The sequence below is a fragment of the Archocentrus centrarchus genome, chromosome 9, assembly GCF_007364275.1.
Source record: "Archocentrus centrarchus isolate MPI-CPG fArcCen1 chromosome 9, fArcCen1, whole genome shotgun sequence".
Classification (NCBI taxonomy): domain Eukaryota; kingdom Metazoa; phylum Chordata; class Actinopteri; order Cichliformes; family Cichlidae; genus Archocentrus; species Archocentrus centrarchus.
Window position 1 is genome coordinate 8,285,338 of NC_044354.1, and position 24,356 is coordinate 8,309,693.

A 24,356-nucleotide genomic window follows, 5' to 3' on the forward strand; every position below is an offset into this window, starting at 1 on the left:
AAGTAATATTACTGAAGACTGTACAGTGAACTTGCTGAAGATTGTGCTCAAGAACTGGTCTAGTTGTTGTGGGCGAACTTCCCTTCCCCTGAGGTGCAAATTAATTTAAGCACTTATATCAAATTTGGTATGTAGCTTGTATCAAGTGACTACCCCAGGATCTACAACAGCCTTAAACTTTTTTTTTTTTAAATCAAAGCTATCAAAACATCATTGTACATCTTTATCTGTGCAGTTAAAGATCACTTAGGCTATAGGAGCATTTTTTTGGTTTTGGTAATGCAAAACTGTACGCTGCTTCTAACATTGTGATTCACTCCTGTAGTTGGAGTCTGCAACTTCAAAGCAAAGTACACAAGGTTGAGACATCTGTTTAATCAAAAGACACATTTACCTGAAAAATTGTGAGTGATACAGAAAATGATTATGTGGCTAAAAAGCTAGACTCATATCAACACTCAGGTTTACAGTAAACAATAGGGTGGTTCGCTTGATTGCTGTCACGTGATCACTTCCTCCGGTGGAAGAGATTCTTGATTCCCTCCTCCACAGACTTGGGCTCATGCATCATGGTCATAGGTTTGTTCTTCAGAGCTGCCTCTCTCATACTGTGATACACATACTCATTCTGTTTGAACATCCTCAGCTCCATCTCTGTCTGAATGCGCATTGCCTGTGAAGAAATCAGACCAGAAACATCAGCACTCACTGTCCGCCCAGGAGTTAGAGTACATAAGCAGTAGTCAGAAATGAAGGCTTGTGAAGTAGCCAGTTTAAAGCACAATTTGATGTAACTTTTTTTTGTGGTATTTTCAATGTTAAAAGTAAGTCCAGTAGTCCCTCAGTTCTGTTTAGGAGCTGGTGGCTTTTTTCTTTTTTTTTTAGCTAGTAAATGCATCATTAAATTAATAGCCAGCATAAGCCAAAATACATGCAGCTAATGGCTTGCTTTGCCTATCTGCTGCTTCAATCCAGCATCATGGCAACGCGTGTAATAGAGCTGCCTACCCACTCCAGCAAATAATGTGGATGTCATGTTTTTCCTGTCCTAGGCGTGAAACGCACATGCAACCGAAGGTGCAGTAACTTGCGTTACCACCAGGGTGGGATATTTTATTTCAAGCCAGCAAGCTGAGATATGTATGTAAAAATAGTCTTTATACACCTATAGTATCATAATCTTTTGTTGCTGTTAAACCATATTTGTAATGTAGTATCATTTAAATGGCTGAAAATCTTGTGAGTTGTCCGCTGGAAATTAAATATCGCATCCTGCTGGTCCTGCAAGTTACTGCAACTTTTTGCAATTTTTAGCATGCATGTACATTTCACACCTATGAGACGTGCTCTCATAGGTATTACACGCTTTGTCATGATACCGGGTTGGCTGCTTGGTGCTGGCATTTATAACAGAGTGATGAGAATGACCCAAACAGTAAAGTCACTAAATCTAATACACTGTTCTGATAAAAGAACTGCTCATTATAGCTACTGTAATATTTTTTTTGCATGACAATGAGTTATATTGGCTCACTTGGACTGCAGCTACATCATACATTAACACTATTTTGAGTGACTTTAAGGTAATTATTACATCAAGGTCCTTAGTGATGGGATGTGTTGGACCATGGGTAATCATGAGAATGGCGTAGGCCTTGCAGATCATCCCGTGTCCAACTTCTATCTGCCCAGCCTGCCAGTGGGTCACTCCTGCTCTCATGGCAGCCATACCAAGTGCAGCGTTGTTCGGGTGGTACAGCTTCCTGCCAGAGGGATGAGATTTGATTTGGGTTTTGTTATTCACATTTTCATGCTGACAAATAGCTCTTCTGATCAACATTAGATAAATCATGGTGCTAAATTATGGTCATGGAAATGCACAGTATTTTCCCACTCACACGTATCCGTCCACCATTTTACGGGCGTACTCTGCAGCGTCATCAAAGTACTGCAGGTAAGCTTGCACCTCACTCATTGTGCTCCACATCCTCAGAAGGTAGATATGAGTATCTGCCAGAATTGGCTCTGTCGTCTCAATGCACTCCCTGCAGATTTTTACAACCTGAGGAGAAGAAAAATAACCCCATTAAGAAAACTTGTACAGATTTAAAAAACAAACAAACCAAAAAAACCCAGCTATTTTTAAGTTACCTAATGCTGTTTATTTGTTCGTGTAAGTGATTTGATACAATACCTCATGGTAGTCACCATTTAACCGAGACTTTTCCATCTTCTCCAGCATCTGAAAGCAATAATCTGTTGCCTCTTTCACTTGTTCCTCTGAAGGCTAAAATGTTGGAGAAATTTATAAAAGTCAGGTATTAAAAAGTGACAAAGAAATGCACAAAAAATATGCTCAATGTTTATACAACTAAATTTGTTTTTTAGAGGATTGTGTTATCCAGATTAGACTGTCTGAGTTCATAAAGTTGAAGGTCTGGTTATTTTTATCCCAAAAGGACCTTTGACCTGCTGATGGGACACTGTCCAGGACTTTTGATTACAACAAACAAAATGTAAATTTTTTTAATATTATTATTAGGCAGCCAATCTGGCACTTCAAAACAGATCTGGTCAATTTTTCTGATTCATACTGTTAAAAATAGAAGCTCCTTAAACATTTTTTTGTGCTGATAGCTCCTGACACACGTTATTTATAACTTGTGACACACCCGTGTATAGTCTGACAAAAGCACGCAGAGTATACTAGTGTAACACCAGGAGTGCTACATTCAGATCATATCCAGCAGTGTCTCTCAATTCTAATATGACCTGTGTGTTGTCCACTTATGGATATTTGCCATTGAAAGCTTAATATGAACTCTAATAAAAGATAAAACAGAAAAGATTGTTCTTTTTGTAAGGTAAAACACTAAGTTACAAATTTAAAATAATTAAAATTATTCAATAAATGAACTTAAGATCAGGTATTTTTCTCTAATGACTGTTTCTCAAAAGCACGTTTGAATACTTTGAAGGCTGAATCCACTTGAGACTTATCTTTGCTTAAAATAGTCACTATGGAGCTGCTTCTCATGTGTCTCGCCTGTTCTTATCAGTTCTAAATGCAGTAAGGGCGAATGGTCCTTTTGCTTTGCAGAATTAAACTTAGACAAACAGACACGAACCTTAACTCCCTCCACTTCCCTCCCCCCCAGCTTGATGTCGTCTTTGATTCGGTTCTTGCAGTGTTCACATGTGCAGTCGAAGAAATATTGTGTTTTCAGCAGTCTTTGTCGCTCCTCCGACAAATTCAAGTAGTCCACGTAGGCGACTGTCAGTTCCTCGCCCTCTGCGATCTTACCCAAAGCACGCAGCTCAATCCTGAGGAGGAGAACTACACTTAAACACAAGCAGACATGTGGAAACACATGCAGAAGGATTTTCCTTTTGTGTGTGTAGTCTTTCATTCACGGTTTGTGACTGATGGTGAATTCCCGTTCCACAGTGTGGCTTTCAGTCCAGTTGAAGGGCTGATCCTTCAGCTGAGTGAGATATTAGTGTCAGTTTATTTCACACGTAAGACAAAAACTTTAGCATTTAAGCTGCAAAATATTTCTCATGTTTCTGGATCGGTTTCCTTAATTTGTTGTTGCATTAATTTAAATTTCAGTGGCTTTACATTTCATGCAAAACTAAATTTGAAAAAAAAAAAAAAACACACCAAATGGCTTAATTTAACAGAAATACTGTATTCATATGTAAAGGGTTTTTTTGTCATGTTTTAGTTTGGTGTTATGTGGAGTTTAAAAGTGAGCTAATAGATAATAAATTAGAGAAAAACTACTAATTCACTCTCACACAGCAATCTGTGTTGGTGTGATGGACAGACACACAAAGTGACACACCAGCTGCATTCAAATAAAACTTTGTGAGGACAAGACAGAGGTTTTACAGGAGAAGACATGTGAACATAAGCATATCAACCTTTTGTTACACTAATGAGACAAATAAAGGTTAGAGCATTCAAGTAGCACATGTGAACATGTATCGATGTGAAATCCAAGTCACATCAAATATACAGTGCTCACCACAGAACACTACTCGCTTAATATATGTACAATGGGTCGTTAAGTGTAATGACTTAAGTGTTTAATGACACAGTCTAAAGGGTGCTCTAATAAATAAATTAACTTGAAAGTCTTAGGATGAGGCAACGCACCTCTGTTGAGAATGAAACATAGTATTCACAGCCGATTGACTGAAAGACAAACAGGAAGCAGTTTTACACCAAGTGACACCTCACAAACACGCATTCACACGTAACGGCACATAAACGTGCACAAAAATGTATTTTTAAAAAGCATTTTTAATTTTTGACCGATTTAGAGTAATTTGCAACTCTTTGTAATGATGAAGAGTCACTGAAGAGTTCCTTTTTTTTTTTTAACTTACTTGCCATGGTTGAGGATTACAGTGCAGTTAGGCCAGCAATCATGGTTCACCAGGCACAAGTTGGGAAAAAGACCAACTCCCACTGCTTGAAGGCCCCTCTGGTCACTCACACTGAAGCCGTTACAGTTGATCTGGAAAAAGAAGTGTAATATCTGATGTGAACATGCATGCATTTTGTCTCTATTTCTCCCCATTTCCTTCAGGCTTATTCCCGCTTCATGATTGCAGCTGTGTTAAGATTGACTTTCGGCTTTGAGGTCTCAAAATTATGTAACTTTGGCTTCTTAGAAGCAGGTCATGAGATAAAACTGAGTGGCTGTGGAACCAAAATGGCAAGAAATATATATATATATATATATATATATATACTGCTCAAAAAAATTAATGGAACACTTTTTAATCACAGTCAGTTAAACTTCTGGGATATTGATCTGGTCAGTTAAGTAGCAAAAGGGGTTGTTAATCAGTTTCAGTTGCTTTGGTGTTAATGAAATAAACAATAAGCGCACTAGAGGGGCAACAATAAGACAACCCCCAAAACAGGAATGGTCTTAGAGGTGGAGGCCACTGACATTTTTCCCCTGCTCATCCTTTCTGACTGTTATTTCACTAGTTTTGCATTTGGCTAGAGTCGGTGTAGCATGAGGTGATATCTGGACCCTCCAGAGGTTGCACAGGTAAACTCCTCCAGGAAGGCACATCAATATGTGCCATTACCAGAAGGTTTGCTGTGACTCCCAGCACAGTCTCAGAGCATGGAGGAGATTATGTGAGAAAGGCAGTTACACTATGAGAGCTGGACAGAGCTGTAGAAGGTCCTTATAACCCATCAGTAGGGCTGGTATCTACTACTTTGTGCTAAGAGGAAAAGGTCCTCTGTGCCTGGCACTGTGGAGCTCGATTGATGTTTGCCATGAAATACCAGAATTGGCAGGTTCACCACTGGTAGCCTGTGAATTTTCACAGATGAGAGCAGGTTCACCCTGAGCACATGTGACAGATGTGAAAGGGTTTGGAAATTATTCAGCATGACCGGTTTGGTTGTGGGTCAGTGATGGACTGGGGAGGCATATCCATGGAGGGATGCACAGACCTCTACAGGCTAAGCAGTGGCACCCTGTCCGTTAGATATTGAGATCGAGATCCTTGGACCCATTGTCAGACCCTATACTGGTGCAGTGGGTCCTGGGTTCCGCCTCGTGCACAACAATGCCTGGCTTCGTGTGTACGCTGGCAGTTCCTGGAGGACCCTAAAGATCCTAAAGTTAATGCTGGCTGTTTGATGGAAGCTTTTAGTGGAGAGGTGGGAGTGCTTCTCAACTCAAACATCAATTATATTTACCAAGTACTGGGAAAGTATTGGCCTACTGCTACAGATAGATATAATTGCTTTGAATATTTAAGACTGTCTTAGCTGTGATTCAAAATATTAAGTGCCACAACAACGCATCAATTTTGTCTCTGGAAAACTGTCTTATTTAGGAATGAGGTTTTCCTGAATTACTAAATGAATGAAAGTTTTGGAGCACAACTTTTAGTTTTTCTCCCGCAGTACCAAAATAATACAACAAAACAAATCAAATGCATGTATTACACATTTGGACGTACCACTCCAAATATGTGTGAGATGTCGTCAACGGTGTGCTGTTTGCTGTTACGGGGCCAGTAGTCCAGGAAGTTGTGAATGTCCACTTTCAGCTCCTTCAAGTCGTCTTCTGGCATGTCGACAATGTGGTCCTCCAGCTCGTCCAGCGTGGTCAGCTGCATGTCAGATACCAAGCTCCCCTCCTTGTCGAGGCGCCACAGGATGCGAGCCACCAGACTGAGCGTGCAAAAAAGAGGACATGTAAAATCAGGTGCACAGTATCGTTAAACTATTTTAAAAGTGTATTGACATTACTTGCTTTATAGCATGCTTGTTTAAGTGCCTAATAACATAGCACATCTACTGTCCTATGGTAAGTAATAAAGGACTGGTATCTACAGCAGATGTCTTTATTAATCATGTTCAAATCACCACTGAAACTGCACCAAACAAACCTCTTGTTTTTAGGATTTATTGGAATGGATTACCTATAGTGGATAGCTGAAGGTTAACTAGTCTTTTTGCTGTCTTTACAGCAAAATAAAACTCCCTATAGCCCTTATTTCCTTCTCCTTCCACTTACCGGATGTTCTCATTTGGTACTTTGCCATAAGCTTTGATGGCGCCGCATTCTAGCTTGTGCTCTGCCCAGGCTGCACGCTGGCAAGTTCGGTCACAATAATGTGCAAATTTACACTGCCCACATCTCTGAAGCTTGTCTTGTCTTCGGAAACAGCTGTGGCAAATACGCTCTGCTAGACTGCAGAAGAAGAGAGGAAAGAGAACAGGAAGAGGTGTTGTAATCTCAAATCTATAGCACAGGCACACTGCACTCAGTTATGATTTAACATTTGCACCTGTTTTGAAAGTTCACTATTTCATTGCATCAATAATAAATAATCAGCGTTCACAGCTTTCACAAGAGAGTTGAAATAGTTCCAAAAAACAAACCTGGCATAAGTGGACTTTGAGCTGAGATTATTTTGACACATATATTGATAACTGCTATCAAAGCCATGATTATTGCCTGTATTACCAGGATAACTAGGATGTACTTCAGAGATAGAGGTGTGATATTAAGGTAGTGAAGTTTGGCCTTGTGTTAGAAACAGTATATAAAAAGTATCTTCCACTCTGGCACTGGTTTGGCTCAGTGGATGAGCAGGAACCCATATGCCCTTCAGCTGAAATACAGTGGCTCGAGTTTGAGTCCAATCTGCGGCCCTTTGCTGTGTGTCCTCCCCTGCTCCCTCACCCCTCCTTCCTGTCTACTCTTCTACTCTTCATTGCTGCACTGTCCAATAAAGGCAAAAAAAAAAAAAAAAGCCTGGAAATGAATCTTGTGCAAAGGTGGCTTTGCTTCAGATCCAAATAGTTAATGTTATTAGAGTTTGGTTGCTGAGGTTGAGTGCCCACAAGAGGCAAAGCAGCATACTGTAAGAATACTGCATTCATACCATCAAACTAAGTAAAATCAAACTGCATGGCCTTCCAAAATATACAAAATATAAGACACTGTGGTTAAATTGCAATTATAGAGTAACAAAAGGACAGAAAATACATTGTTCAACTGTTCAAATATCATATGACTACATTTGAACACATCCCCCCATCAATGACCATCCACATCCACAACTTACATCCTCAACTTACCTGTCAAATACAACAGCTGCAATACTGGCCTCAGAAAAAATTACATCTCCCGCCCAAAACTCCTTTGTCACCTTTAATCCCCTCCCCTTCCCAGGTGAGTCAAATATTGCCACGTTTTCCATGGTGGGTACGCCGGTTTCTGAGACTCCGGTAAGTGGATGGTGGTCTGAGTGGAAGAGAGAAGAGTTAGTTGAGGAACTCCGATCTGTGTCTGTGTTCTTCAGTGACAACTGTACATTCTTCACCCAAGGTACTAAAATAGCCACGCACCTCTTGAACTGTACCAACAATTGCAGAAGATGGGTTGGTTGGTATTTTGTATCTTGAGTCCATTGAGAAAAGAAATGGCTTCAGTGGTCAGACGTGTCAATAAAACCAACTAGTTTTGTGTGAAAGTAACACAGTTGAAGCTGTTTCTCACCCATCAGATCTTTTCAGCTTTTTAAATTTGTCGTCGCATTTTTGCTTTACACTGGCAGAAATCTCCCTGCCCCTGAGCGTGAATGTTGGTAGGTGCCCTCTCCCTGAGAGTTATTTTTGTCCTTCAGTTGGGGCTGTCTGTCAGGAGTCAGTTGTGACGTTGAACAGCTGCAAGAAGTTTGACAGAAACGGAGCTGCTCTCTCTCACGGCCTCTACTCTGTTCTGGTGCTTTCTCTAACGTGCTCTTGCATTCCTGTTGTGTCCTCTGTCCATCTGTAATTATAAGCTATGATGCAACAGAGCAGGAAAACTGTCACATACACACTGTGAGGTGGGGGGCATCTATTTGTAGAGGGCCCCTCAAAGAAAATCAGATCCTAAAACTTGAATATCCAGTTTACATACATTCTTACGCTTAAGGTACTGACCAAATATCAGTCAGTACCTACAAACCCTAACACTTTACCTTTTCAGCTGTTCTGTTTCTGTTTGTTTGTTTTCAGAAAATTAACACAGCTTTCCCTCCCAGTTTCACTCAGCGGTTCTTTTGCGCTCAGATCAGCTGTGATGCTGTAAACCAGCAGCTGCTGTTCCTCAGTGAAGCTCTGCAGCTCTTTCTTCAGCTCTCCTGCAGGAGTTTCCCAGAGTGAGCTGCATTGAGCAAAAGGACAGAGAAAGCCTTCAGAAAGCCAACCACCTGGATAGACAAGAGACAGTTTCTTAAATTTTTTTTCTATCCCTTATCTTTTAATAACTCCTTTACTTACTTGGTGCACCAGCACCTATTCACCCAGTCTGATCCAGAGTTTTTAAAGTAGATGCCTGACATCTCTAAGAATTTCTGTTGTGATATAAATGCTGATCGTGAAGAGAATACACATTTTGTCATCTTGAGAGAAGGATGTGAAATTTGACTTTCTTTTATAACCCAACATCCATCACGTTTCTTCAATTTATCCACTTCATGGTGGAGCCTATCTCAGCTGTCATAGGGTGAGAGCTGGGGTACCCTGGACACTGTCACCAGTCAGTCACAGACTAATAGAATAGACTAGAATAGAATCACTAAGTACCTAATATGCATATATTTGAACCATGAGAGGAAGCCAAAGTACCTGGAGATTATCCATGCCGACACAGAGAACATATAAACTCCACACAACTGATCTGGTGGATTCAAACCCAGCATCTTCTTACTCTGAGGCAACAGTCCTAACCACCTCGCCGCTGTGCTGCCCATGACCCATCATTATATCTCTATCATTAAATCTTCTTCTTCACACATGCTTTTAACAACCTTAAAAAACTGTAGTGTTAAAGTGCTAAAAACGGCATGGTAACATGTTAATAGTCATCTTTGGAAATTAATTTGTATCTCCTCCAGCCGCACATAATATCCTCCGGTAATTACCTCTTTAGTAAATCCCTTTTCTCTTCCCAGATATTACAGATATTCTTCAGAGGTTTTTACATGTATGTCTACCTTTGAGTTAGGCGACTGAGATAAAAAATAAAAAATGTATAGAGCAGAGATAAAACATGCTTCAGTGAAATGTCGTTAAGAGAACCATAGCGCCACTTGGTGGCCAAAAGAAGAACATCACTGAGCGATGAGACCAGTGGTGCTCAGAGCTTGCAGCTGTATTGCAGCTGCCAGATTCCGTGCAAGCGAATAAGTAAACACTACTGCCCCCTCGTGGAAATTTAAGCAAATGGAACCTTTTTCTTTACAGAGCTGACATTTTAATGGTATAGAAGGTTGGATTTGCCTGAACGGCAAACCCAGTACATTACCCTAAATGAGTAAGATTGGTAAGTGAGTATATGATATCAAAGGGCTGCATTGTAGTATAAACATCTGCAATTCTAACTAATCTATGTGTCTTAAATTCTGATTACATTCACCTGTTGCACCAGTATTCGTCAACCACAAAAGATAATTAAAGCTGTCACAAAAAAATAAAATAAAATTCTTTAACATTTAAACTATGGTGGACATTCTTTGGTGTTTTTTATTTTCTCTGTATGATTTGTGCCTCCAATCCCATAGGGGGAACACTGGGTCTCTTTTTCAAAACACCTGTAACTTTAAGCAGATCAAGATAGCAGAAGGGCTTTGACCAGAAACAACATTGTTCGTGCAAATGCAGAAAAAAACAACTCATCAGTGAGACTTCCAAACCAAGGAAATTAAGAAGTTCATATTGTACATATGTAGCTGCTTTAAAGAGTCAAAGTCACATGTGACTTAAAATCTAATCAGGAACAAGAGATTCATATTAAAGGCAGAAAACTGAAGAAAGAAGTCTTTAGCAAGGATTGGAGAAAAAACAAAAGGCCAAACATAAGGTGAAACTGAGGAGGCGCTCTGAAATGCAAAATAAAAATTGTAGTTGCAACAGTTGCAATGTGCAGCACAATGCAAGTGAAAACTTACAGATTTTTTTTTTTTTTTTTTGCTTGCAGTTGCCTGCCTTACCCTCTGTCTTTATTATTAATTCATGAATGACTGGCGTTGAAAACTAACTCAGCATTTACAATAATAAATTGCTTGTGGATTCTATAGTGAGTTTAGTTGATATTTTTGAGCATTATTATACAGCAACAGTTTGTAGAAAGTGAAGAAGCAAAGGAGGATGGGTCAGCCTGCCTCGGAGAAAAATAAGGGCGCAAACTCTACTGCTGTGGTTTCACTAAAATAATTTTATGTGCTCTACTAATACATATTAGCAATTTGTGCTTCTTCCTGGTTGTATAAAAGTGCAGATAGTTGCTCTCAGTGTGTTTGTGTTGTTGTTTGTTTCATTAAGTCCTTCTATTCATCCATTTTCTTCATATTATCCAATTCAGGGTTGCAGAGGGACTGGCGTTTATCCCAGCATTCATAGGGCAAGAGGCAGGGTACACCCTGCACAGGTCGCCACAGGTCTAACACAAAGAGACAGACAGCCATTCACACTAGCATTCACACATTTAGAGTCACCAATTAAACTATCCCCATGCATGGCTTTGGGCTGTAGGGGGAAGCCAGAATAACCAGATAGAACCCATACAAAAATGGGGAGAACATGCAAATTTCAGACAGAAAGGTCACAGCTTGGACTTAAACCTAAGACCTTCTTTCTGTGAGGTAACAGTCCCCCAGTTTCTTCTATAAAAATATCTATAAATTACTTAAATGGGTGCTTGAATTTCACTTAAATTTTACACTTCTTTCTCAAAACCTATTTCAACCACCGCTCAAATTGACAGAGGACTAATTACTAATATAACTAGACAGTCTAAACATTGATAAAATGGTCTGCAGGGTATTTCCCTACCTTCAAATGTGTGGAGAAGTTACTTATAATTGTTCAACACAGTTTTTTAAAAGTTCTTTTACAATTTTTTTTTTTTTTTGATTTCTTGAGTAGGGATTAAAGGTGGAAAAAATGCAGCCCAGGGCAATTTTTGAGCTGATTTACTGCTTGCTGCTCAGTTTCCTCACAATATAGTACACAGCACAACATGGCAGGCAGACAAAAATAGTGACTGGCTGGAGATGAAAGGAAAGTAAAAAATGGGGAAGCTGATATTTAACTCAGACACTGGTAGATACCAAAATAGAGCAAAAAGAAGATTCAGCAGACAGAAAAGCCTGCAACTGAATTATTTTTGCGCTAGGTCTGCAGGCTATAGGCAGCTATTTATATGTAATATCATATGGTGGAAGATGTGTCCCTCCATCCATCCATCCATTCATCCATCCATCCATCCATCCAAGGAACTGTCCAGCGTATGACTCTATAGGTTTTTCCCGGGGGGAGAGCACTGGATGAGTGCCAAAAGGGGGCGTTTGTATCATGCAGCCGGAGGGGCGGGACCAAAGGTGGGTGTGTGTCTCTCAGCTGATGCGCGTATCAACCGACCGACTCCATCATCAGCATCCGACGCTGACAGCGGTCGAAGACAGCATCCTTAATATTACCGAGCCACGGCATCAACGCAGAATAATTCAGAGCCCGGCCGACCAGGACTGACGTCTCTGTCTTTTGACAATATTGTTTGTTGGGGCTGCCATCTTACAAAACCGCCAAGCTGCAAAATAGTGAGTAGCCTTTGATGATGGACCGCCAGGATGCTACAATCGGTAAATCAAAGCCACTGCATGATACGTCGTCAATGTCAATGACGATGTGAATTTTAATTTCGATTCATTTTTTCCAGTCAGCGAGGGTCGTGCGATTGTGTTTTGGCACAGGCCTCGCAAGTAATTGTTTGGGAGCGCAGTCGATTCAGGGCTTGATGCGGATGCTGCTAAAGCCGCCCTTGCCGCCCAGGGATGCAGAGAAAACGGAGAGAGGGAGTCGTGAGGGGAGGGGAATGAGGCAGAGCAGATAGGCAGTGTATTTTACTACTACTACTATTCACCCAAGTGGAAGTAAACCTCTAGTAAATGGGCTGAGAAGGGGAGGTGCATGGCACGACTGCGCATCTATCTATCTATCTATCTATCTATCTATCTATCTATCTATCTATCTATCTATCTATCTATCTATCTATCTATCTATCTATCTATCTATCTATCTATCTATCTATCTATCTATCGTATGATTTGGGGGATGTACAAAATCATAAATACTTTGTAATTCAGACTAGTACTTGGCTGTAGATTGTACACATATAAACATAATAGCATCTATAGGCCAAAATGAACACTTGAGTTCTTATCCCTCTCCACCATAGCATACAGGCCACAGAGTTCCCTGTTTATTTGGTAAACCAAGCTAAAAATGAACGCACTCTGTCTTGTGATAATTTCTGCTTTCATAGATTCTGTTTTAGATGTCGGTTCAGTTTTGTGGTATTTTAAGGCTGCAGTTTGTGGAGTTGTTGAATTGTATTTTTGGCCTTTACTAGATATAATAGGTAAATTAAAGTAAATACAGGCCACAAAGAGATCCAAATGGCATGCACCAGTAGTCCTAGGCCAGACTCAGATGGGGATGTTGTGATGGTTAGAATCAAGGTGTCAGTCTTCTTTCACTGATATGAAAGGGGCTCATAAACTACTAGAAACACCACACAATCACTGCAGTGCAGTTCAGGTCACGGCAAACAACAACATCCCCATATGTGCTTGTTTCTAGCTTACCCAGCTAAAAAAAATGATACAGCCCTGATTTAAATTGTTTCTCAAAACTGTTTTAGAGATGTGTTGATTCAGTTTTATGGTCATTTCAGTGGATGTAGTTTGTGTTGCTGTTGAACTGTACTCCTTCGCCCTTCTTATATTTTAGAAATATTAGAAACACCCCCCTGCACAGCCAGAAGCAGATAAACCTGCTGGGAGGCTGAGAGAGTAACATGAGCTGTGGGTCCTTGTTGAGTCCTAGAAACCAGCTAGGATACCAGTAAACTGTCAGTGTGTGATCATTTGGTTAAACACAGATTTGTTTTCCATGGAAATAAACTCAGCTGACTGTGACTACACTAAATGGGAAGGGTGTTACAGTACATTCTGATACAAGGCCTCGCTGATAGACTGGATCTCCTAATTTGATAAAGTGCACAAAAAATATTATTTAATATGAATTATTGGTGAATAACAACAAACAAATTTGCAGTTAATCAAATATTCTCACTGACATCCTTTGGCCTGAGCAGCTGCCCTTTTTGCCCAGTAGATACAGTAATCCAACCTTAAGTATAACACTGTGGTTCTGCAGAACTAAAAACTACACCCTCTACAATGATGCAAAGTTAGTCCAGGAGTTGATATCCAGGCTGCTTTATTAGATGACATCAGTTTAGCTGGATGTACCTAATAAATTGACCACAAAAACAGGAATGCACTTCATGCAGATTTCCTGCAATAAGAACATCTTTGCAGCAGTTTTGATGTTAAGATTTCAAAAATGCTGGAGATAAATTGGCAAAGCGCTGTGGTATTATTAGGTCATGTGTGGTATTTGTGTTGGATTATGCTGCACAATAGATGTTTTCTAATGTTCTCTATGGGTCCTTGAGACTATTAAAGTGCTCTAAAATTTCCTTAGCATAGCGTCATTATCTTTATACCTGTTCGGATGTTGTACATTTTCTCAGATGCCCACTACAGAAAATGATTTTCAACATAATGCAGTGGTTTCTATGTGCTCTATACTTGTGGTTGGGGTTTACAGTATTTCTACACAGCTCCACCTTAAACTCATTGTATGTGTTTCCTGTTGTTTGACTTATATCTCAGTGGCTCATAAGGAGGTCTGACAGGAAGCTACTGATATAATTGACCTCAAATACAAGTAATAACAATTTCTGTATGCCTTCATCACATGTGCAGGTGAAGTTTTTGATGTGTAGGGTTACTACCTAAATGCTTCTGAATATAGTTTTTGAATGGATTAACTCAGATGTTGTTTTATGTTGCAATATTTTTCTATTATTTTTATACATTGTGTAGGAGTGTTGTCTGAGGAGGAAGCAAAAGAAAATTCAGCAAAGTACGGGGATTGAACATCATCTATCTGATGCAAAGCAAACAAACAAAAAAAGAAAATCCTTATAAGCTGAGAATAATTGTGAGCTTTTCAAAAAGGGGCTGTGCTTATTGCAGGGCTGTGTTTTCAATTTTAGGTATTTCTGTATTTGTTGCCATAGAAAAGTGAACACAAGCAAACAAACACATAGCCACATTCTCCAGTTCAGTGATGCTAGTGGAGACACAACAATCTGCATAATTTGTTTTTTGTATTGGACTGATATAAGTGACCTTTTCACCCCACATCCTTCAACTTACGAACACAAAAAAGTCTGAAATTAGTTTAGTATCATCACTTTTATTTACTTAAACCATGTTTACAGAAAGTAAAGCTGTGATTTCATCAAGTTGAAGAACAACTCTGCTTTTTTACACTTTATTTTTTCCCCTCACTATGCACACAATTGTCCAGACTTATCTATCTGACCCTTTTCATTTGTATCATGGTGGGAGGACCACGCTGCCCCTGTATGTGGGCTGGAATCTCTTCTGCAGTTGTTATTGTATAACTAGTCATTATGCAATTACGATATTGTATAACTCCTTTCGTTTTTCTGTGTTCCTCTAGTGTGTGTGCCCCCACTACCTGCATTAGGTTGTGATGACCCACACTACTTCCAAATGTATCTGTGACCCTCCCCAATCCTGACTCCTAACCTCTAATCCTGACCTTTGACCCCCACTATGGGCAGTGTTGGCAGTGGGGTGGCAGGAGAGCAGGAGTTTGCCATGAAGTCTGTGGGCACGAGGACCACCCTGCCCCGAGCCCCTCCTCTCTCGCGCCGTTGCCCTGCTGACCGCAGCTGCAGTGCAGAGCGGCTGCCACGCCCCCCAGCAACTATATCAGACGGGACGGCCTCTAGTGATGAACGAGGGAGTGTTAGTATCGGGACTGGGACCTGTACTGGGACTGACCGGCCCACCGAAACAGCCTCCTCCACCAACACTGAATGTACCATGACGGCCCCATCCAACAACAACCAGTTGGACTGTGGCAATGGAGCGGGCAGGAGGGAATGGGAGAGGCAGCGTGAGAGGGGGAGAGACAGGGACCGGGACCGAGACTGGGACCGGGAGAGGTTAGAGAGGGAACGAGAGAGGGAGAGGAACCGGGAGAGGGAGCGGGAAAGAGAGGAGAGGGAGAGGCTGGAGCGTGAGAGGGAGCGTGAGAGGGAGAGAGCCAGAGAGAGGGAAAGAGAGAGGATTGAAAGGGAGAAGATAGAAAGGGAGAGAGAGCGTGAAAGAGAGAGGGAGAGGGAGCGAGAAAGAGAGAGGCTGGAGAACGAGAGGATGGAAAGAGAGCGAGAGAGGGAAATGCTGGCTGCAGGTTTAGATGTTTGTGGGAACATTGTGGGTCGAGGGGCAAATGAGAAGAACAGTGTTGGCATGAACCAACACCAGCACAGAGAGATGGCAGCCGCCAGAACTGACAGCGAGAACAATCCAGCCAGCCATAACCACAACCCTCCAAACCACAACCCGCCCAAGATCATGCCTGTGTCAGGAAAACTGGAACAGGTACTTTCCACACAGGGGGCCAGCACCTTCAAAGGGGTATTTTAAAATTAATCTAATGAACAAGTTAACAATAACAAATACAATAAATGACTCTTCTGGAACTTTTTCCCCAGGAAATGTGTGCATTTCATTCACCTTTAAATTGACAGGCCTTTGAAAATTATTGCAATGAATCCCTCTGAATAAGAAAAGAAACTCAAAGCTCATAAAGTTTTTCCTATTAGTAGTTCTAAAGAAATTGAGAACTGTAAACCCTGACAGTAACAGTAAAATCTATGCTTTAAGAATATATTGCATGCCGTGTGGAAAATGACTGTCAGTAGTTAGAAGGCCTTCAGAAATTAATTCACAAACACCTTAAGCGGTTCCACATAATACTATGTTAAACACATAATTTTACTGCTGAAATATATATTAATATATAATATATATCTTACATTTCTTTTACTGTCTTTTTTGCTTCCCGCTTTTAACAGGCAATGCAGAACAACTCAGGCCTCGTGCGTCCTTCTGCATTCAAGCCAGTGGTTCCCAAGAGCTTCCACTCCATGCAGAACCTGGTGGGCCAGGCAGGAGGGGCTGGAAATGAGGGAAAGACTGAGGGAAGGAGTGAAGGGTTCAGTGAGGGCAGAGTAGGCAGGAGAGGCAGGGATGCAGGTGGAGGAGAGTCAGGAGAGGTCCCAGAAGCCCTGCTCCTAGACCAGGACAGCCCAGTGAGGGTTAGCAGGAGTGAGGGAGGGGGAAATGGTAATGAAGTGGTTCAGGGAGGGATGTCCGATTCAGGGAGAAACTCCCTAACCAGCCTGCCCACCTACACAGGCTCAGGGTCTGGTTGTGGACCCCCAGCAGTCCTGGGGCCTCTCAGTGCTTCTACCAGCCACATTAACAGATTGGGCATGGTTGGAGCCGCTGCAGGCCTGGAGAAGCTGGAAAAGCCTGGCTACCAGGTGCGGCCATCCTCCATCCTCGCTTTGTTTACGATTTAACAGACCCTGTTCTTATCATATTTTAATGTATCATGGTGTGTTTCTTATCTTCAGAATGGGATTAGCGCCTCAGACAGCGGCCGGTCCTCCTCAGGAAAGAGCTCTTCATCCTATCAGAGGCTGAGCCACCTGAGTGATGCTCCAGCACCTCTACGCCCCTCTCCCTCCTCGGATGACATCATCCAAGACCTGGAGGATCGCTTGTGGGAGAAAGAGCAAGAGGTCAGAGATTATTCCTTTGTTTTATTCAAATATGACTTTGATTGACTCATTGTATTTGGAAGAAACTAGACTTTCCCAAACTGTGTTAACATAGTACTCTTAACCATAAACTTTCAACTTTCGCACAAATAAATGCATCACATTTTACAAATATTGGGTTCCACACACAGAATAACTGATGCCTCCATACAATATGATGCTCTTTTAGATGCTGAAGGTGGATAGTCCCGCATTATGTTATTCAGTTTAAGTGGCTACTTTGTGGCCCGACTCCTGTTGTTTTCCTTCCATCAGGTGCAGCATATGCGCAGAAACCTGGACCAAAGTGAGGCAGCGATCATTCAGGTGTTTGAGGAGAAGCAACGTGTCTGGGAGCGACAGATGGATGAGCTGAGGCAAAACTATGCTTCACGCCTGCAGCAGGTGACCTCAATGCAAACTTTAATGCAAAACGTCAAGATGCCACTGTGCTTTATTTTTCTTTACTCACATCTCATGGAGATGCTGCAACCTGTTTGAAAGACAAGAAAAACAATGAAAAGTTGGATTAAAGAAATTCAAAGTTAGTTGCTGCTATAAAGACTTTTTTTTTTTTTTTTTTGACATATGAGAATCAAGATACAGGAAAATATAGCTAAAATGCAGTATATTATGACAGGTTACTCGTCGTGCTCAGCGCTCCCAGACTGCCTTGCAGGCCCAGATAACCCGTCTGTCCCAGGACAAGAGGAGGCTCCAAGAGGAGATGGCAGCTCTGTTGGCCCAGAGAGAGGAGCTGGAGAGAAAGTGTCTGGATTACAGGAAGGAGCAGGCTGACATCTTACCCCGTCTGGAGGAGACCAAATGGGAGGTGAGATATGAGGATATGGAGAGTTGTTGAGCTTGGGTCAAATCTTGGTAAAATGAGCAACTGAGCTCTTTTTGAGGGACTTGTGGAATTAAAGGTATATGCTCATGCTTTGTTTGAAGGCATGAACATTTATTTAAAAAGTTAAATTATTGCTTATTCTGTGAAAATCTACTTAAGTGGCCTGGATAAAATTATTGAAAAATTATTGATTAAGAAAGCAGCTGGCTGAGGTGATAAGGAAGAGCATAATTACTAAGTATGTTCAAGGTACCTGAACCTGTGACTGCAGCTGCTAATATGAAGGCAACAAAAGGAGATGTTTGCCCTCCAGACTGAACCGAAGGATGATTCAAAAGAACCAAGGAAAGCTTCATATAACAGTAACTGAGCTCCAAGATAAAGGTACATCGCTGTCTGGACACAACATTTTTCTCAGTGGGTTTAGTAAAAGGCATTTTGACAAGTCTCAACACTTCTAGGACAATAGCTTTTGGACAACTAAGACAAAATGAGATCTTTGTGTTAAGTTACATTAACGGTAATAGTCCCCACTGTGAAACATTGCCAAGTTGAAGATGTTTAACGGGGTTGCTTTCAAAATAAGAATGAAGGCATTTTGGAACAAAACATACAACCTAGTGTCAGAAATCTTGGTCTCAGCCACAGGTCATGGCTTTACCAAGATTTACATCTAAAAGAATGTGAGAGAAGAAAACAGAATGATGCTCTCCAGAGACCTGGTATGAGTCTTGATCTCAATCCTCTTGCACATTTATGGAAAACAGCGTAAAGTTACAGTTTGGAGAAAGTACAAACTTCAGAGAAGTGCAGCAGTTTGCTCAGAAAGTCAAACTACCAGATTGTAAATATGGAATGATTATCTCAAAAGGGTCCAGCAAAATCAAATGCAACATGTCTCTTCTATGGTTGACTTTTTGAAAAAACTGGAAGATTACCAACTATTCTGGCTATGTCTTTATGTACATTTGCAACCTGTTTGTATGATGAGATAGGGAGCCAATTTAAAAAATACCTCTCTGTTTAATTCATCCTTCCTGTGGCAGGTGTGTCAGAAAGCGGGAGAGATCTCCCTGCTGAAGCAGCAGCTAAGGGAAAGTCAGGCTGAAGTGACCCAGCGAGCTGGAGAGATGGTGGCTCTGAGGGGCCAGCTGAAGGAACTCAATGCCCAGCTGAGGGAGCGGGAGGAGGTCATGCTCGGCCTGAAGGACTCCTACAGCAGTAAGAGTCTGGAGCTGGAGAAATGTGAGGGAGAGCTGAGGAGGACTCTGTCTGAGGTAGGCTTTTGGTTATGCCTGACTTTACATAAATCAATTATTAATAAATGTTTTAAGTTAAACATAAAAAATAGTGTATTAGTCTAAATTGGTCTCACCAAATACCTTTTAGGTTCCTCTGCATAAAAAATCCATCACTGTCCTTTTTAAGATATTAATTGTAATGTAAGAGTTTATAAATGAATTAATGAGCCCAGCACTGTTCCAGTGTCAGGTATCAGGGACAGAGAGTGGAAACAGAGAAATGCTGTTCAAAAGAGTTTCTTTTCCAATTTTATGTACATAGATAAAGGTAAAAACAAGGCCAGAAAATTAAGATTCACTTCATCTTGGACAAGATATTAAATAAGCAAAATTGTCAGCAAATATTTGAGAGACTTTAAGTTTTACATTTCATCACTAAAGGAATAATGATCATACTCCAGGACTGTGATTTATTTGATTTGATTTGGGGTTTTGTTTTGTTTTTTTTGTTTGTTTTTTGCAGCCTTAGACAACATACTGTACATTCTTTACATTTATCATCAGCATTATTTGATGCCAACATGTGCTTTTTATGCTATTGTAAAGCAAAAATAAAATATTATCTTGTGACCCATGGTCATGGAAATGTAGATAATCAATATTGCACATTAATAGTATTTACACAAGACCAGATTTTGCATTTGGTGTAGACAGTTGGCTGCTTCAGGGTCTGCAAAAAAAAAAGAAAAAAAAAAAGTGCAACACAGTGCTGCTCCAAAGCAGTCAGGAAATAATTTACAACAAGTGAAATTGCAGGATTGGGATGTTTACCACTAACTCTAGATTGTTGTGCAATTTAATCCTCAAAATCCTTTGGAGGGATTTCAAAAACTTGGCTAGGAGTCTAGGACAAATTGGGGATTGGGCAACTTTATATATAACAGCTGCAACATTTTTTTCCTTTTGTGCTGAATGAGCTCATAATCAGCTTACACACATACAGGAAAATGTCTGTATAAGTTGGATTTTTTTTTTTTTTTTTTTTTTTTAATAAAGGCAGCAAGTTTGCATTCTTTTAAAAATAAACATATGCAATTATCAGATGCTAGAGAACACATAGATTGAGTTCAAATGAGGTTACCTATAATAGCCATTATCTATTCCTTTCTGCAGGTGACCATCCTCAGAGAGAAGCTGGGTGTATTTGAGGCAGAGGTGCTAAGTTTAAAACGGGCTCTGAGTGAAGTCAGCAGAGGAGCAGAAGTTGTTGTGAGCCCTAACTTAGCTGCTGCAGGGCTGTTGCCTCCATGGGGAGGTGTCCACTGCCCACGAAACCCAACTGAACCCTCACCAAGCTCCCTCACCCCCACGTCTGACACCCTGCTAAGCCTTCAGAGTGATGAAGCCAAAGCCCAAAGGCAGGAGGCTCAGAGACAAGAGAGGCAACAGCGTGAAGAAGCTCAGTGGCGTGACGTGCAGCAGCGGCAAGATGCACACATTCCACAGGACATTCAAATGCGTCAGGATGCCCAGATCCGACCAGATGCCCAGCTCCGCCAGGAGGCACAGCTGCGTCAGGAGGCTCACCTGCGTCATGAAGCCCAGATACGTCAAGAGGTCCAACTACGCCAAGAAGCACAGCTGCGTCAAGAAGCGCAGCTCCGTCAGGAGGCCCAGCTTCGCCATGAGGCTCAAATGCGTCAAGAGGCTCAGCTACGTCATGAGACCCAACTCTGCCAGGATGGCCATCAGTCGCAACGGGTCCAGGAGGGTCACTGGGATGAAGCAGGGGAGCTGCGCAGGCAGCTAGAGCAGTTGCAGGCTGCATTACGGCTAGAGCGGCAACAACGGGAGCGTCAGGCCCTCAACTTTGACCAGGAACGACACACCTGGCAGGACGAGAAGGAACGGGTTTTGAAATACCAGGCGCAGCTGCAGCTCAGCTATGTGGAAACGCTGCAGAAGAACCAGGCCTTGGAAAAACGTATGAGCCAGCTGGGAGCTAAACAAACAACAACAACCACCACCACCACTGTTACCACCACCACCACTACTTCCCCCACCTCCTCCAGTTCTCCACCTCCACCACTAGCCCTCTCACCTCTGTCTCCTCAGCCCCCGCCCTCTCTCCCTGGCCCTATCGCCCTCACCCTCTCCCCACCTTGTGAAGACCAAAAGGGCCCTCCTTCCCTGCACCAGCTTGCCCCTCCCTGGGCTGGACCCTCACGCCTGGAGAGGATTGAGTCAACTGAGATATAGAGACAGCTCTCCATTTCCTACATTCATAGTGACCAAGGCCTCTCACACAAAGCCACATACAGTAGAAAAACATTTCAGTCTACAATAGAATAAATCAGTACAGTCTGACATACTTTTCACAGCAACCACAGACACAAAACAGCAACAGGAGCTGACTGTAAAAATGCAACAGAAACAAGGTCATTTGAACAGGAACTTAACTACATTAATCATTATCAATGATTTTTCAAGCTCCTAAGCAGCCTTTCTATCACTAGTTGCACATTGCAACATCCTACATATGTGTTCATGAAAAGTGTGCCACACTAACAGATGGCAGAAAAACAAAATATTAAATGACAGTGTTTAGGTTACAGCACTCAAACATAAGTCATTTAATGCCCGTGCTAGAAAAGGACCAAGACAATCAGGGAAATTGTCAGAAATGATCAACAAGAATATAATGTGGTATTTATTCATTGTAAGTCTGTGTCACTGGTTATGTAAAAGTAGAATTAGTGGTCAGAGTGTGTGATGTTAACATTTTTGGCCAGAGAGCGCCTTACTCCAAGCTGGGAATAGATAGGGGGAGAAAAATCATCATTTTCAGCGCTTTAATTATGATCTGAGCAAATCGGTCAAACAGCATTGTTACATATGGCTGGACTATTTCATTTAAATCCCAGCAGATATTGACGTCAAACATCACACAGACTGATTCTGTTTTTTCAAGTCATTTCATGCACAGGGTCCATACATGGCCCATTTAAACACATTACAGAGTTTATATTTTCTACAAATTGAATTTAAAGAGATACGTTTAGCAGATAATCAGCCCCAGCTGAAGGTTGAACAAGTTTTAGGACGTAGGAGAACATTCACCTTCACTCCAGTAGCCCTGCGGTGACTAAAAAAAAATGAACACCAGGGGTCATTAGAGAGCTTTCACACTCAATTTGTTTCCTCCTTAAACTGCAAGCAGATGATGTGAATGGAGGCACACAATTTGAATTTGGTTATTATGACAATTGTGTCATTCACAGCCAAGAAATCTGTCAAAGCAGTACTTAAACCCCAAAGTGAAAAAATTTTATAGAATGTATGATAAACTAGAAAGAAATACTTATAATAGTTATAGATTGTACATTTTTGTGTACGAGAGAGAGAGTGTGTGCAAGCGAGTGTGTGCATGTGTGTAAACATATGAAGAGGCTTCAGCTTATGAGACTGAGGATAGAGGGACTAGTGGCAATAGAGCAAGTGAAGATATATTATAAGCAAAAGGGGGTTTTCTCTACGGTAAAATGTACATCAAAGCTCGTGAGACTTACATTTCAAACTGAGGGAGTGTGTATATCCTGGAAAGTCTTCTGTATATTTCATTTAGGGGATAAAGCAGGGGATAAGGAAGCAGAAAAAAAAATGTGAGGAGTGGAGAGTCTGCCTCTTCAAAGGGAGAATTCAGGCTAACTGCACTACGTAGTGTCCCACACACAAGTCATGATGTACAGTAGACTCAGATGTGAATATCATGGCTTTTATATGTGTTGTTTATGCCAGCATACAAAGATGTTGCTCAAGAATATTAACTTATCTCTAAGGTATTATATAGTATTATCATCTTTATTACTGTTATTATATTATGGTGAACTGACAGAGAAAAAAAAATGTGCCATTTGAGCTTTCCTTTATGTGTTTTTGTTTTTTTGTTTTTTGTTTTTTTAAACTGTGTAGACAGCCTATCGGCCTACCATGGTGCAATCATAGCAACCCTGTCCAAAAATGATGTTCCTTTTGATGTAGGTGATAAATGTAGTTACAGTATTGCATTGTTTAGAGAACAAAATGCTACTGATTTTATACATATTTCCAATTTATTGTTTGCATTTATGTTACTAGTACTGCTCTGGCTTGATTAAAACCCACCCCTTTGTTAAAATTCAGCAGAACTAATAAAGATATGTGAATAATTCAACACTTTTTGCTCATTAGTTGTCCTTGTGTTTAAGACTAAATATTTGATTTTGGAAATCAACTTTGGAAAATATGACCAGAAGAAATATTTGAAGTCCCTGAAATAGTGCAATATGATATTGTTATTATTGTTACATGGGTGGTGATTAGCACCTCAGAGCAAGAAGATCCCGTGTTTGAATCCAGGCAGGCATGAGTTTGGATGTTCTCCCTCTCTATGCCAGCACAGGTTCTGACGTGCACATTAGACTCCAGCCCCCCAACCCCACCTACCACCCCAGTGACCCTGAACCGGATAAGCAGAAGAAAACAAGTGGATAGGAATTATTACACTGTCTCTTATGACAGTGTTTCCAGGCATGGGTAATTAAATTATTTACAGAGTTAAAAAAAAAAATCACCCTTTTTTTCTATACACTTCTAAAAAGCACTAAAAAAATTATGTGCAACTGGCCAGTGGTGGAAGAGGTGTTCAGATCAACAAAAACATAAAACATACTAAACATCGCATCTTGTCATGTAAGTATTAGCAGTGACAGTCCAGAGTCACCAGATCTTAGTCCAATAAAGCACTATTGGAATGTGGTGGAATGGGAGATTTGCATCATAGACATGCAGCTGACAAATCTGCAGCAGATGTGTGATGCTAACATGTCAATATGGACTAAAATCTCTGAGGAATGTTTCCAGCACCTTGTTAAATCTACACCACAAAGAACTAAGGCATCTCTGAAA

The 24,356-nt window shown here is 41.1% G+C and overlaps 2 protein-coding genes across 4 annotated transcripts; one reads left to right on the forward strand and one right to left on the reverse strand.

Moving 5' to 3' along the window:
• Window positions 1–400: 400 nt before the first annotated feature.
• smyd1b (SET and MYND domain containing 1b) lies at window positions 401–8,133 on the reverse strand. 3 transcript variants are annotated; one of them, XM_030738043.1, is made up of 12 exons: window positions 8,055–8,133; window positions 7,904–7,955; window positions 7,634–7,799; window positions 6,564–6,740; window positions 6,004–6,217; window positions 4,396–4,526; window positions 4,163–4,201; window positions 3,129–3,324; window positions 2,195–2,287; window positions 1,899–2,062; window positions 1,595–1,763; window positions 509–673 (listed from the first exon to the last, which is right to left on the reverse strand). In XM_030738043.1, the coding sequence occupies exons 3-12, from the start codon at window positions 7,753–7,755 to the stop codon at window positions 509–511; spliced, it is 1,470 nt and encodes a 489-aa protein (XP_030593903.1). In that variant the 5' UTR covers window positions 7,756–7,799; window positions 7,904–7,955; window positions 8,055–8,133. The 3 variants fall into 3 exon arrangements, with proteins under 3 accessions (XP_030593904.1, XP_030593903.1, XP_030593905.1); XM_030738044.1 differs by lacking the exons at window positions 7,904–7,955; window positions 8,055–8,133 and having other exon boundaries at window positions 401–673; window positions 7,634–7,847; XM_030738045.1 differs by lacking the exons at window positions 4,163–4,201; window positions 7,904–7,955; window positions 8,055–8,133 and having other exon boundaries at window positions 7,634–7,847.
• Window positions 8,134–11,992: 3,859 nt separating this feature from the next.
• On the forward strand, window positions 11,993–23,585 carry lzts3b (leucine zipper, putative tumor suppressor family member 3b). Its single transcript, XM_030738182.1, has 9 exons — window positions 11,993–12,183; window positions 15,143–15,739; window positions 15,839–16,092; window positions 16,569–17,039; window positions 17,133–17,300; window positions 17,595–17,723; window positions 17,959–18,150; window positions 19,215–19,445; window positions 20,583–23,585. The coding sequence occupies exons 2-9, from the start codon at window positions 15,259–15,261 to the stop codon at window positions 21,666–21,668; spliced, it is 3,012 nt and encodes a 1,003-aa protein (XP_030594042.1). The 5' UTR covers window positions 11,993–12,183; window positions 15,143–15,258; the 3' UTR covers window positions 21,669–23,585.
• The last annotated feature ends 771 nt before the right edge of the window (window positions 23,586–24,356 follow it).